The sequence below is a fragment of the Gossypium arboreum genome, chromosome 7 (assembly GCF_025698485.1).
Source record: "Gossypium arboreum isolate Shixiya-1 chromosome 7, ASM2569848v2, whole genome shotgun sequence".
Lineage (NCBI taxonomy): Eukaryota > Viridiplantae > Streptophyta > Magnoliopsida > Malvales > Malvaceae > Gossypium > Gossypium arboreum.
In genome coordinates this window covers 103183624-103196800 of record NC_069076.1, presented here as the reverse complement: position 1 = coordinate 103196800, position 13177 = coordinate 103183624, and the positions used below count along the sequence as shown (strand labels likewise).

At 31.7% G+C, this 13177-nt stretch overlaps 1 protein-coding gene across 1 annotated transcript; it reads right to left on the bottom strand.

Moving 5' to 3' along the window:
- Positions 1–6016: 6016 nt before the first annotated feature.
- Positions 6017–12975, bottom strand: LOC108484566 (homeobox-leucine zipper protein ATHB-8-like). Its single transcript, XM_017788432.2, has 18 exons — positions 12568–12975; positions 12242–12464; positions 11880–12146; positions 11683–11773; positions 11241–11336; positions 10124–10237; positions 9963–10046; positions 9705–9860; positions 9537–9611; positions 9339–9445; positions 8948–9140; positions 8657–8842; positions 8499–8579; positions 8276–8410; positions 7883–8208; positions 7697–7796; positions 6877–7026; positions 6017–6445 (listed from the first exon to the last, which is right to left on the bottom strand). The coding sequence occupies exons 2-18, from the start codon at positions 12457–12459 to the stop codon at positions 6299–6301; spliced, it is 2526 nt and encodes an 841-aa protein (XP_017643921.1). The 5' UTR covers positions 12460–12464; positions 12568–12975; the 3' UTR covers positions 6017–6298.
- Positions 12976–13177: the final 202 nt, after the last annotated feature.

Below are 13177 nucleotides of genomic sequence, written 5' to 3'. Positions count from 1 at the left end.
TTCGTAAAAGCATACCTCAAATGCTTATGATCTACCCTTGCTATGAAAGCTTGAATGACCCATTCATTCGTTAGGCCTTTGATGCTCATAATGGCTATGTTTAATCGATGTATATAATCTTACAGGCGTTCATTGTCATTTCTCTCACAACCTACAAGGCCGTGGGTTTCTTAGTGCAACCTTGTTTGCTGAGAAGTGTCCCACAAATTTTTGTGCTAGTTTTTCAAAACCATGAAATAATTCTACTAGTGGGTTTTACTGATAATATTGTCGGCGTGAGGTAGTTGTATGGATAACCATCATAATCACCTTGACGAGCATTTTAGCTATGAGTAGGATGGTGCAAGTATCATTGTTTCTTTTGTTGTATATTGGATCTATTCATATTGACGATGTTAGTTGCGGCTTGCTTCATTCTCATGTTCTCTTAGGATATCTTTGTGTGATAAAATCACAATTTCACGTTAATTTTTCATTGCCAGTGTCAAGAGCCACTAATAATATTTATGGAAATTGAGAAAGCTGAGCTGAAATTTGGGCAAAAATTTAAAGTGAGGAAAAGAGCTTGTGCCTCTACTTGTTGGTTCATGCCTCTACTTGTTGGTTCATAGCCTCTACTTGTTGGTTCATGCCCCTACTTGTTGGTTCATACTTACTATGTCACCTTAAAACATGACAAGTATTTTTTTTAACTAACATTATTGTTGTTTCTTTCAAAAAAATAAAATTATTGTTGTTTAAAATTAAATTTTTTGCTTTAAAATAAAATGTTTATAATTAAATTACTCCCTTTTACGGAGAGAGAGATTAAGTTGTCTGTAAATCTATAATGTAAATATCAATTATATTTGTTGTAAGGGATAAAGAGTTCAATACTCCTTGCTCAATATTCTTTAAATAAGATTTTAAGTTTAAATTTTATAAATAAAAGATAATAATGTTGAGCTAGCTTGCCCCACAAAATAGAACCCAACTCGACTTGATACGTAACTTAACCGATATTCTTGTGACAAAAGAAAACCAAAAAAAATCGATCATAAGATAAATTAATCGAAAACAAGGGCAGTGAAGGCCTGTTTCACGCCCCAGTAGCTATAAAATAGTGAATTAGAGAAAAGACCGTAACAGATGAGAGGTCCTGATCAGGTGGTTTAGTCAAAGAGCTAGAAAACAGGAACATAGTTCATGCCGAAAGGGGACCACACTGTGTAATAAAATCCTGATGGGGGTTGATGATATGGTTTGTCCTACTGTCGGAACACACTCTTTTGGAATCTAGCAAACTTGGTAGGTACTATTTGACAATCACATACCTGAAAAAATGTAAAATGAAAGAAGCTTTGCTAGCTAGATGAGGCATTGAGGCACCCAAACTGTTAAAAATGCTGCCATGTATCCTTTTTTACCTCGCATTCCAAGACTTGTGCATTTTTCTTTTTCATTTTTGCCCTTCACACTATGACATTGGAGTTCCCAAGTCTCTTAAAAGCTGGACTAAGCTATTTAAGATTAAACAGTTACAAATTTTATGTAATGTGTTACAACTATATCAATATGGCAATGTAAGGCTTGAGTTCGTAGTTTCAAGTTCCACTTTTATGTAAAATACGTGGGTTCTCTTAGTTAATTATAATTAGTTTGTTAATTAAATAATTGTCGAGTTAATTATTCAGTTCAGTGCTTGTAATGATTAAATATATCGTAATTGAAATTAAATTAATTATTATAATCAAATAAATTAGTTCAAGCAGAAAACTAATATTTGATAGTAAAGAAATTTGATTTTAAGTCTTCAATAAATAAAATTCAAAAGACCTGAATGAGTTGATAGTTTATCACACTCCACTAGGGGGGTTGTCAAAAGAAGAAGGCAAAATAGATGGTAGGTGTTATCTTTCTAACCAAGGGACCTGCTCACCACCTTTCTTGTGACCAACTTTTGCCCTTCAATGTGGTCATCATTATGTTGAGACCCCCTTTTGTTCTTTTTTCACTTCCATTCTCTCCCAAGCAATAATGGAATTGAAAACAACAACCAGAGCTCACATTGTTGGAAGATTCCATTACCATATAGCTCAATATGTATAATATCTATGAAGTAGCTGGTTGACATTTCAAGGACACCAAACCAAAACCAAACCCAGCTCAGTTTTGCTGTCATAGATTATGTGTTTTTTTTTTTTTTTTTCATCTTAAAAGTCTCAACATATCAATTATAGCTTTCTTGGAGACCATGAGAAAGGTTTCTTCCACTACTTTCTTCTATTAAAATAATGTTCCTTTTCTTTTCTTTTTGTTTTTTACATTTAATTTCTTCTTCCATTCAATTTGATGTCTTTGAATTTTTTTCCAACTCACTCCATCGAAACTATCTTTTGCACATCACAGAACATTTTTCATATTTAGTTTCTTTGTTCTAAGACAGCTGATTCCCTTTTTTTTTTTTACCAGTTTTAATGTAGAAACATGAAATAATAGGATACACGTGCATCCCATTGGTTATCTTATCATGTCCCTACTTAAAACTATCTATGGAGGAGTTTCAGTTTGACGAATCTTTTTAAGTACAAAAATGTTTTAAATTATATTATGTTGGTGTTGTTCCATAATTTGCTGATAGTAAGTTCTGGATAAAATTAATAGAGGTTTTATATTAGGAATTAAATTGTTTTTTGATTTCTTTATTAAAAAATAGATAAATTAGGTTCTTTACACTAGATAAAAAAGTAAATCGGTCTTTTTGTTAAAAATTCTATTTATCTCTAGAGTTAAAAATTGAATCGGTCTCTATACATGAACATGAGGTATACATGACACGTCAAGCATCATTGTCTAGTTATTCTATTCACCAAGTCAGTTTTTAACAATATAAAAAAAAGACTAATCTGCTCTTTAATCTAATGTACAAAAACTAATTTATTTATTTTCTAAATAGGAGAGATAAAATACAATTTAATTCTTAATATAAGGGGCCTCTATAATATTTTTATCGTCACATCAATGAAATTTTAACCTTAATGAGTAGTAAAATGTACTATAGTACATAGTCCCTGAAAATTTCAAGAGATAAATTAATTTATATCCAAAAAGAATGAAACCCCATAACATAAGTTTGTTTATGGAGAAAAATTAGTGTTCCGTACAGTGTCATAAACATTGGTTTTAGTCTGAATCATTTGAAAATTGTCGGTCATAATGTCAAAATAATTCATCACAAAAGTAAATAATGAGCTGTTAGTTTGTCTCAAAACTTTGGTTCCACAAGCCTTTGTTTCCCATACATTTGGTGTAAACTGTCAACCATATCAAATCAGCCAAGCTAGCTCCCTCCAGGGCTGCTTAAAAGAAACTTTTCCATTAATAACGTTCCCATTTATAGACTACAAGCCAGAATGGTTTCCCACAAATAAAGGGCATTTGTCCTTTATTATACATAAATCATATTCATAATGAAGCACAACAATAGTCTTTATAAATGAAGCATCAATATGATTTTTTTTCGAAAAATCTGTCGGTATTTGTCAATACAGAGTAAGTAAAAAACAACAAAACGTTTACGTAATTCGACTTCTTTATATTTACGAAATTTTATTTAAAAAGATAATTTATTATCTTTAATTTTTAAAGAGATAATCGGTAATCTTTAATATTGTACAATTAATAATTTAAGTTCTATCACGTACCGGTATAGCAATTTCACTTTTGTACCCAAGATTTAAATATCTCTCCACCAAGTTTCTCCCCTGAAAACTTAATTTATAAACCAAATGACTCCCTTATTTACTTACAAAATGTACTTACAAGAAAATATTCCGAACGAATAGAATAAGAGTGCTAAACTCTTAGTATATTACCTATGCAAGTCACGAGAATATATATTTTTTTGACTTGCTATTATACTAGATCAATTATAATCACAACCTTCGTCAATATAGCAGTAAAAATGGCATTGAGACAATCCTCATAGAGTCCAAGATAAATTAAAGATCTTTAAGATATGTTTTCAAATAATTTTCAATTCAATTTACTTGAAATCTAATTCGATCCAATCTTAAAATTTTTTTTCTTTATATGGATCGATTTTCAAAATTGACCCAAGTCATATCTTAAAAAATAAGAGAGTTTCTTCACCCGTATTTTATTTCAAAAGATTATCAATTTCTAAATAAAACAAAATTATAAAACTTACAATAATAAATGTAATTGGGACTATTGGGTATCACTACTCTCCTAACTGTCTCCACAATTATAAGCATTGGAATCATTAGATTTATCGGTTTAACTATTTAGGATTTATATTGGATTTACAGTATTTACATCAACAACAATCAAATCCAGGAGTATAAAACCACACAAGACAATTGGAGGAGCATTGAAGTATAACATGGTGGAACATTGCATGAAATGACAACATTAATGTTATTATTATTATTTTCCCTGATATCAAGAAATTGGCCAGTGATGGAATTCTAAAGATTGTAATTTGGTGGGGTAGGTATAATAGAGAGGGTTTGAACCTTTGATAATCATTAGTGGATGTTGGATTGACATTGACTACTCAAGATGTGAATGGAAAAAAATTAGACCAATGATTCAAATATAAAGCAAAGAATATGAACAGATGATAAGACTGCATTCTTGGTTTATTCTTTGGGTTTTGTGGAAAAGATTAAGGAATGTGAAATGGTCAAAAAAGGAAGGGAAAAAAAATCTCGAGGATAAAATGTACTTGGCCGCAAGTCTGAGGAATATTTGGAAGGATATGGAACATTTGATAATAATTAATATGTTTTATTATTATTAGTGGAAGTCTTTAACAAAGTAAATTATTGTCCTCCAATTCTACAACATGGTGATCCTCAACATCAGGGAAAAAGGATGGGAATGTAAGAAGAAAGGGTCATGCAACTCTATTGAATCTTGAACCAAAAGAATCAATAGAAGTTGGACAGATTCATCATGGTGGGGTTTCATATATAACTCCATATCTTCATTACACACTTCAACAAGCCCTTATATATATATATACACAAAAGAAGCACTAGTTAGTGGTAAGAAAAGGCCAGAAAGGGTTGCAGATATATGCTAATCTTTTGCCTAGCTACTATCAATGTCTGTTGAATCAATGGGAAGGAGTTTGATATCTCTTAAATAATGTTTTGAGTTCAAGTTTTGTAAATAAAGAAAATAATATTGAATGTGATTATACTTCAAATTTAGGAGACCAATATAATTACTGAATATAAAAGTATCAAAATATCAACACCCTTTTGACCTTTATTGTCATTTTAAGTTTTCTCTTGCTAAAATATCAAATTCGATATTGAGCAAGTTAATCCCTCTCAAAAAACTTGGAGTAATTTATTTCCTATCAATTTCAAGAGTGAGCAATTAAGGATAATTAATCACATCGTTAATGTTTTTTTGTCAATTGTACATAAATTTGATTGGTATAATAATAAATTTAGCTCTCATAATTTACACATTCTATCAATCTGGTCATAATTTAACAAATTAGCTTGCAATATTTTTGTGAATGTGTAAATGTTAAGACTAAATTTGTTGAATTTCTTAGAATCAAGATCAAATTAATAAAATATGTCAACATCGATAATTAAATTTATTATTATACCAAATAAAATTGTGAATAATTGATGAAAGATATAAACACATGATTCATTATTTTAAAATTTATAGAGATTAAATTTCTTTTAATTTTTATAAGAAAACTAGAGAAATGTTTTCGCCATTTTCTCTCCAACTTCCTCACCAACTTTGATCGAAGATGACTGCAAATAGAATCTTAAACACTTCATATATATATAAATGTGTGACAGAATTCGAATAACATAGTGTTATAGGCTTTTTGACTTTATATGCAACAATTCAATATCCAATAAACCAAGCAGGAAATGAGACAAGTGGAAGCCCAAATTTAAGCTTTATAGAAATACAGATACAAACCGTGATGTGACATGTTAATATTTAAAAGAGCAAAGAGAACACCATGATTAACTTTTAAAAAAGCAAAGAAAGGATGAAATTGAATAAAAATAAAGAAGAAAAAAAAGAAAACCGGGGCAACGATAGTGATCAATCAATGCAGCATGAAACAAATACAAAAGAAAATGAGGGTAAACCAAAATGGAGGCCCCTATTACACCATTTGGTTCAACATCATTGTAACAGTATCATATCACTTAAAAGGTTTAAAAAGACTAAAAGAAAACAGTTGAAAGGGGGAGATTTTTCTAATCTAATCTGCTATCTAGACCCTATTTTTATATATTTAGAATTTTCATACAAAAGACCAGTTTATGAACATGAAGCAGATACAGTGAGCATTCTCTTCATCATTTACCACTTTCCAAGCCACTGCTCTTTCATAAGAGACTGCTCTTCCCATGCTTGATAAACAAATGCCACCTTGTAGGCACATAAAACCCTGCTCAATCAAAACAAACCATGTATCTCAAATCAACAGCAATATTAAATAAATAAATTAATCCCTGTACATAAATTAGTTATTTCTGTTGTTAAAAATTAACATAACTGGTGGAATAATCAGATAATAACATCATGCTGATGTATAATAGAAATTGAACTGGAATCTAATACAGAGGTCTCTATGTTACTTTTATCCAATTGCTTGGGATGAAATTTTGATAGCTAAAAAATAGATTTTTTATCTAACAACTCAATCACCATTTATGTTTGGTACCAAGTGGTTAAGACTGGATAATTCATGGACATGAGGATTTGATATTATATTCCTCCTTTATGTATTTGTTTTTCAGTTTTTCCATTTATCCACAGTATATATATGTGTGTGTTCATATATGGGAAAATGAGAAATGATTTAGAAGAAAATATGACCTGCTGCATTACTTGTGGGAACTCTGCAAAGAGGGCTTTTCTTCCATTTTCATCAAATATTTTTTCCAAGCTTATGTCCTGAAGGGCTACCAAGGTTGTTTCAAGCATGTCAAGTCCTGCTTGATTGCCAAACATAAAAATCGGCGGTGCCTGCATATATTACCATGTATGTTTTATATATATATATATATATATCGCTAAAATTTGCAAAAAGAAAAAAAACACTAATGCTGCAAACTGATGTTATAAGGATTTTTTTCCAACAAAACAATTATTTCTTATCTAAGGTTTTAAGATAAGCAAACAAGGTGTTATAGTAATTCCCTGGATCAATTTAATTTCTAAAATTAAACTAAATTAAATTTTAATAAAATTAGTATTATTATTTAAAAATGACATAAATTTTTTATTAATAACTCAATTCTAAATAAAAGATATTAACTTTTTATTTTAATAAAAAATAATATAATGATTAAATTAATCTATTTAAGTATTAATTTAATAATATCCCTATGAGACCTATTACATACTTTCATCAAACAAGCAAGCATCAACTTTCCAATCAAGAATTATTTCCATAGTAAAGTGCAGAAAATATAAATAGTGAAAGTTTGATATATTACTAAAATTAAGTGCGAAATATGATTAGATTATATAATAAATATAAAATTTTAATTATGAAAAAATTATTCAACATTTTATTTTTAATTTTTAAACATTTCGTTTATTTCTAAATAAAATTAAATTTTAAATATAAATTTTTAAAAATAATATAATATTAAAATAAATAAAATAAAATACTCCCATGATAAGTAAATACCTTCATAGAGCAACATAGAATTGCATCTGTGTGATGCCAAAGCGATTTTAGAATGGATTCAGTTCCTTCCTGTTTGAGCAGTTCCATCCTTAGAAAGCACCTTCAAACAGATATACTAATAACTAAGAATTGGGTTCAAAATGAAGAGAGAGAAAAAAAAAAAAAAGAGATTTGATTGACACACACCTATAGCTTTGACAAATCCAACGAGCTAGTGTCTGTGCTTCAGGAGAACCAGGAGGTGACTGAAAACCAGCATGAGAGCCAAAGTTGGAAGGAGACAGTGCCAATGCTACCCTTTGAACCGAGGCAATGATACTACGAACGTACTGTCGAGCCATAGCAGCTATATTTTCTTGAAGGTGGATCTCACACACAAATTGGAATGCTATTGTCATCACTGATTTTGAGTTCCCACATCGACCAGAACGATCACCGGTTGTTCGATTTCCAGCAGTTCCAACTTCAAGTGTGGAGGCAAGATCAAGTGTACGACTTGGACTTGATGCATCCTAACATTAGAATCGAATTCGATTAGTAAGGGACTAACATAGTGAATGAAAACGAATAGACACTTACCGTTCCGGAATCGAGGGGAATGATGCGGAAACCGGAAGGAATAATAAGTGCATCATCGGAGAATGAAGCATCAATGGGGGCAAAGATGAGTTCCGCACAGCTTCCAACTGCATTCTCATCAACTCCACTACACAGCTGAAATATTCATTCAAGTGATCATAATTATATTGGTCCATGCCATAAAATAATTTCAATTGAAAGATTGTTAGCGACTTTTAAGTACCTGTAAAAGGAAGATATCACCAGGCATGATCATGTCATCTCTATAGTGACCCATATTTTCCAGCTTAATCACCTCCATGAACTGTAATAAACACATAAAAGCTAATTTTAGGCTATATATTGCCAATTTGATAGCGAGGATTCGACACAAATTTTTACCTCTTCATGCTCAATTGTGTGAGCCAAGGGAAGAATGACCTGACCACCAAAACTTCCACCTCGAGACATCGGTAAACTACAGGGACCAGCTTTGATAGCAGCAGCAGAGTAAGCATCAATGCCACTATCAGCCCACTCCGATCGATGTTCTCGTAAGAATCTGAGAAGTATTGCTGGAGGCACATTCTAACAAATGGAAAGAAAGAACATTCTTGAGTTTTCTTATCCTTCATAACTAGTAATTAGATCTTCTGCTTTAATTCACATACTTGCAACACATGTAGAACTGACCTGCAATAACATGGATGCTTTGGCACATAGAACCGCGGTGCCTACCGAAGGAAATCCATTAGTGTAAGAAAGATTTATACCCATCATCTTGCCAGGAGAGGAGTTCACAAGGAGAGTAATATCATCAGCACCATCACTTTCCAACATAGACCATCCTTCATCAGTAAATCCATTAACAGCCTCATTAAAGCCCCTGGAAATAGAACGAGTTAGATTGCCATAGATATGTGTGTGTGTGTGTGTTTCTGTGTGTATACATATGTATATTGAAAAATGATCTGCTGCACAAACAATGTACACTGAAGGGACTAATTTACTCATTGACATATAATATAGGTACGGGACCTGTCAGGTAGTTTAATCGAATTATGAAAGAGTGAGATGAACATACTTGCTCAATTTCTGACTAAGTGCACGTAGAGCTGCAGGTCTTCTTCCCCAACCAGTAACATTCGGCTGAGATATTTCTTGAGAAATCTGCCTTAAATGACGCAAAGCCTGCATAAATGACAAAAAGTCATAAAACTTGTCATATCCAAACCATGAAAAATATTTAATTGTTATAGATTCTAGGAATAGTCTTACATACCGCCATTGTTGTCTTCTGAGCAAGTAATGTTGAGGACTCATAGAGGGGGCGCAACACTTCAGGAACACTCCAGGGCTACGAACAAGCAACAATGTGATACGTTGTCCATGTTAATAGTAATAGGAAGCAAGGTAAGTTGCATATATGTATGTATGTATGTATGTATACCTCCAAATCCATGTGATCAACAATGTGAATGATGGATCCACCGCCTTCACAAGGTCTAATTAGGTAACCACTAGGCAGCATTTCTGCTCTAACGAAATTCGCTGCTGGCGGCATATTCGGACCGTTCTGAGTATTGTTAAGTGATCTTTCACATACCTATAAGAAGCAATATTGTCACAATAACAATCAAAACTATAACAGATCAAGTTTTTTACGGTAAAGGAATAACAAAAGGTACAAAGTAAATTAGTAGCATACCACAAGACTACCATCTTCTAAAACAGATGTGTAGCGCAGCAACCAGAAGTCACGAGCTGGTGCCAATGTTGTTGGCGCATAGAGCTGAAAGAAGATGATGAAATTTTATGATACTTTTGTTGAAATTGAAAGGGAAAGGAAAATGGGGGTAGTGAGTGTACCTGCATGTAAAGCAGTTCAATGGTACCACCGTTTCCAGTGGACAACACGTTTATAACATCCACGGCTCGGCAATCACGGAACCATGACGGCCGATCTTTAAGGATTTCAGCGACCTGAAGGATATATATACAATAAGATTATATGTTCTCACACTTGGCTACGTTAGGATTACAATAACACAAGGAAAGAGAAAATTACACTCTTTTTTTTTATTAACTTCGAAAGCCTTCCTTTTCCTTGAATGATTTAGTTTTTATTTACCGGAAAAGCTATGGACAAAAAAGTAGGGTTTATTTTAAAATGTAAATTAAATTTTTTATCTTATTATTTTTCTGTAAGTTATGTTATAAAAATTATATAATTGATAATTTCCTTTACTTTTCAAGTTTAATTAAATAAATATTGTAAATATATATATTACTTTCCTTTACTAAAATACATGTATATATTTCATTTCCTTTACTTTATAATTATTTATCTAAACATAAAGTTATAGTGAGCATTCGGTCAAATTTAATGGAAAGAATTTGAAACAAGTCCTATTTTATATCGAAAAACTTTTCTTGAGTTAAATAAAAAAGGGACAAATTAAATTACAACCTTGATGACAACTTGACTAAATTCTAAGTTAGAACAGGTATTAATATAAAAGAAAAATAAAAGAATTTAGAACTTTTAGGTTTTTTAATATTATATAATTTTTATTCTTTCATAATATTTCTAATTTAATAAAATTTTGGATTTTTAAGATTATTTGGAATTTTATGTAATCATTTTCAATTTTAAATGATTTTTTTAAAGATTTGTCTTTATTTTTTTATAATTATAAAAATTTTATTTAGTTTTTAAAAAAATTTAAATATTTTTAATAGTATATAATTTTTATAAAAGGTTTAGTTGATTTTTTTAAATTTGAGGGATTAATTTGTTTAATTTAAAATTAACATACAATCAAAGAGGCATTTACACCAAAGAAAAAAAAAAGGCCTAAACTCCAAAACATTGTTTTGTTATTTGAAAATTTGGATATTTGAGTTGTAAAATATCAAATTTAGTAACTTAATTACTCGAATAATTTCTTCTTCTTCTTTTTTAAATTTTCGAAATAAAAGTTACCCTGGTAGGATCAAGTCCCACGAGTCCGCATGCACGTGCTGCCACTCCAGTGCAACCATGAGAAATAGCAACGATTCCAATAGAATCCGGACCAGGCTGCAGGTATAAGAATCACATGTTAGAAATGAAAGAGTTGTTCATCTTCACAAAAAGGCATGTTATCCTAGGACAGATATAATATTTCAAAAGAAGCATTTATTTTCATTATTATATTAAACAATGAAGACCCTTAACCCATGAAGCAATAGAGAAAGTGGGATAGTGGGGTTATCCTCCTAGATATTGACGTAACAAAATTTGTGGGTTTTGATGTTGCTTAGAAGATTAGCAACATTTTTCTACTTTTTTTACAGAAAGGATATTGATCTGGATAATGACAAACCATAATGGAGTATATAGTTTAATGAGTAAAAAGAATAATGACAGAGAGCAAGCAGTAAACCTTCATCCCAGGCATTTGGACCCACTCCACAGCGGTTCCAGTGGCCTTTGATAAAAACTCTGTTAAAGTTTCATCTGCAATAGACAAAAGTCTAGAAACCATACAAACCATATAAGACACCAACAATGGTTTTAATTTTCTGAGAAGCGAGAATAGAAAGTGACATAACGAAAATTAAAGAGAATTCCACCACTAACCCTGCAGGACTGGCATCTCTTGGAGGATGCTGAGGAGTCAAATGGTGTTGATGACCACTTGTCACCACTGAGTCACAGCTTGTATCTGTGGTGGCTAACCCCGCCTGCTGTTGAGACTGTTGGCGAAAGTAGCTTTTTTCATAAACAAGTTGGGAAACTTGTTTTTGTAACCTATCGTTCTCCTCCATTAACAGTTTATTCATGGCTGTCAACTTCCTGTTTACAGCTTGGAGACGAGATGCCTCTTTCCTTTGTTTTTCTCTACATCTGTGGAAAACGAAAACCCATCATCCTCATCAACTTAACTGAGTGAATTACTATATAAAAAAGGTTGTGGATTTATATATATAAAGAGTAATGACCTGCGATTTTGGAACCAAACTTTGATCTGCTTAGGCTCGATGTTGGAGAGGATAGGGTACTCACGAATGAGCTGTTGACGACGCATAGAGCTAGGCTTAGGACATTCATAGTAAAGACGTTCTAAAGCTTCGACTTGCTCGGGTGTGTACCTCACATATTTCCCATTATCCATTGCTATCTTGTTCCCTTCTTTGCAGGATGAGGTCACCGCCATCATCACGTCTTTCCCCCATCAAAAAAACAAAAACAATAATTTTTTTTTCAAATGCATGCGTAAAAGAATACATCTATAATAGTACTAGTAAAGGAGAAAAACAAAACATACCCTTTTCTTTTCTTTTTTCTCTCTCTGGGAATTTTTACAAATGCAATCGGATCACCGGCGGGACCTCAAAACTCCATTCGAATTCTCAAAACGATCAAAGAAAAAAAAAGGAAAAGAAAAAATCTTTGGTTTGGGTTGCTGTTGTAGATGGTTTTGTGTTAGTACGGCGAGAGCAAAGGAAGGAACATGTTGGAGAAGATGATAAAGAGGTGTGTTTTTGTTAATGTTTTGCTTGTGGATGGTGATAAAGAAAGAAAAGAGAGGTTTGTGAGAGAGTTTCAGGCTTTTTTTTTTTTGGGGGGGTTAAAATAAGGAAAATGGGTGTTTGAAGGAAATGAAAGTGAGGGGGTAGAGTCAGAGAGTTGATATGAAGGGTTGAAAGGAGGAAGATTGGGAGTGTTGGAAGGAAAATTACTTCTCTTTTAAACCGTCTATTTAACTACTTGCTTTTTCCTTTTTGTTTCACTCGCTAATTTTTGTTGTAAAACCTTTTACGTCAAAAATAATTTTTTAATTTAGGATGATATTTACTTTTATATAATATCTAAAATTATCTATAATTTTTATTCAATTTTAAATAATAATTTTTCACTCAATTTTAAATAAAAGA

Coding starts and splice junctions, on each gene's coding strand:
- LOC108484566 (XM_017788432.2), bottom strand. CDS start 12,459: ATGATGGCGGTGACCTCATCCTGCAAAGAAGGGAACAAGATAGCAATG. Junction 9,446..9,536: donor CTCAGAAGACAACAATGGCG/GTATGTAAGACT, acceptor TCATTTATGCAG/GCTTTGCGTCATTTAAGGCA. Junction 8,411..8,498: donor GTGATATCTTCCTTTTACAG/GTACTTAAAAGT, acceptor TGAATATTTCAG/CTGTGTAGTGGAGTTGATGA.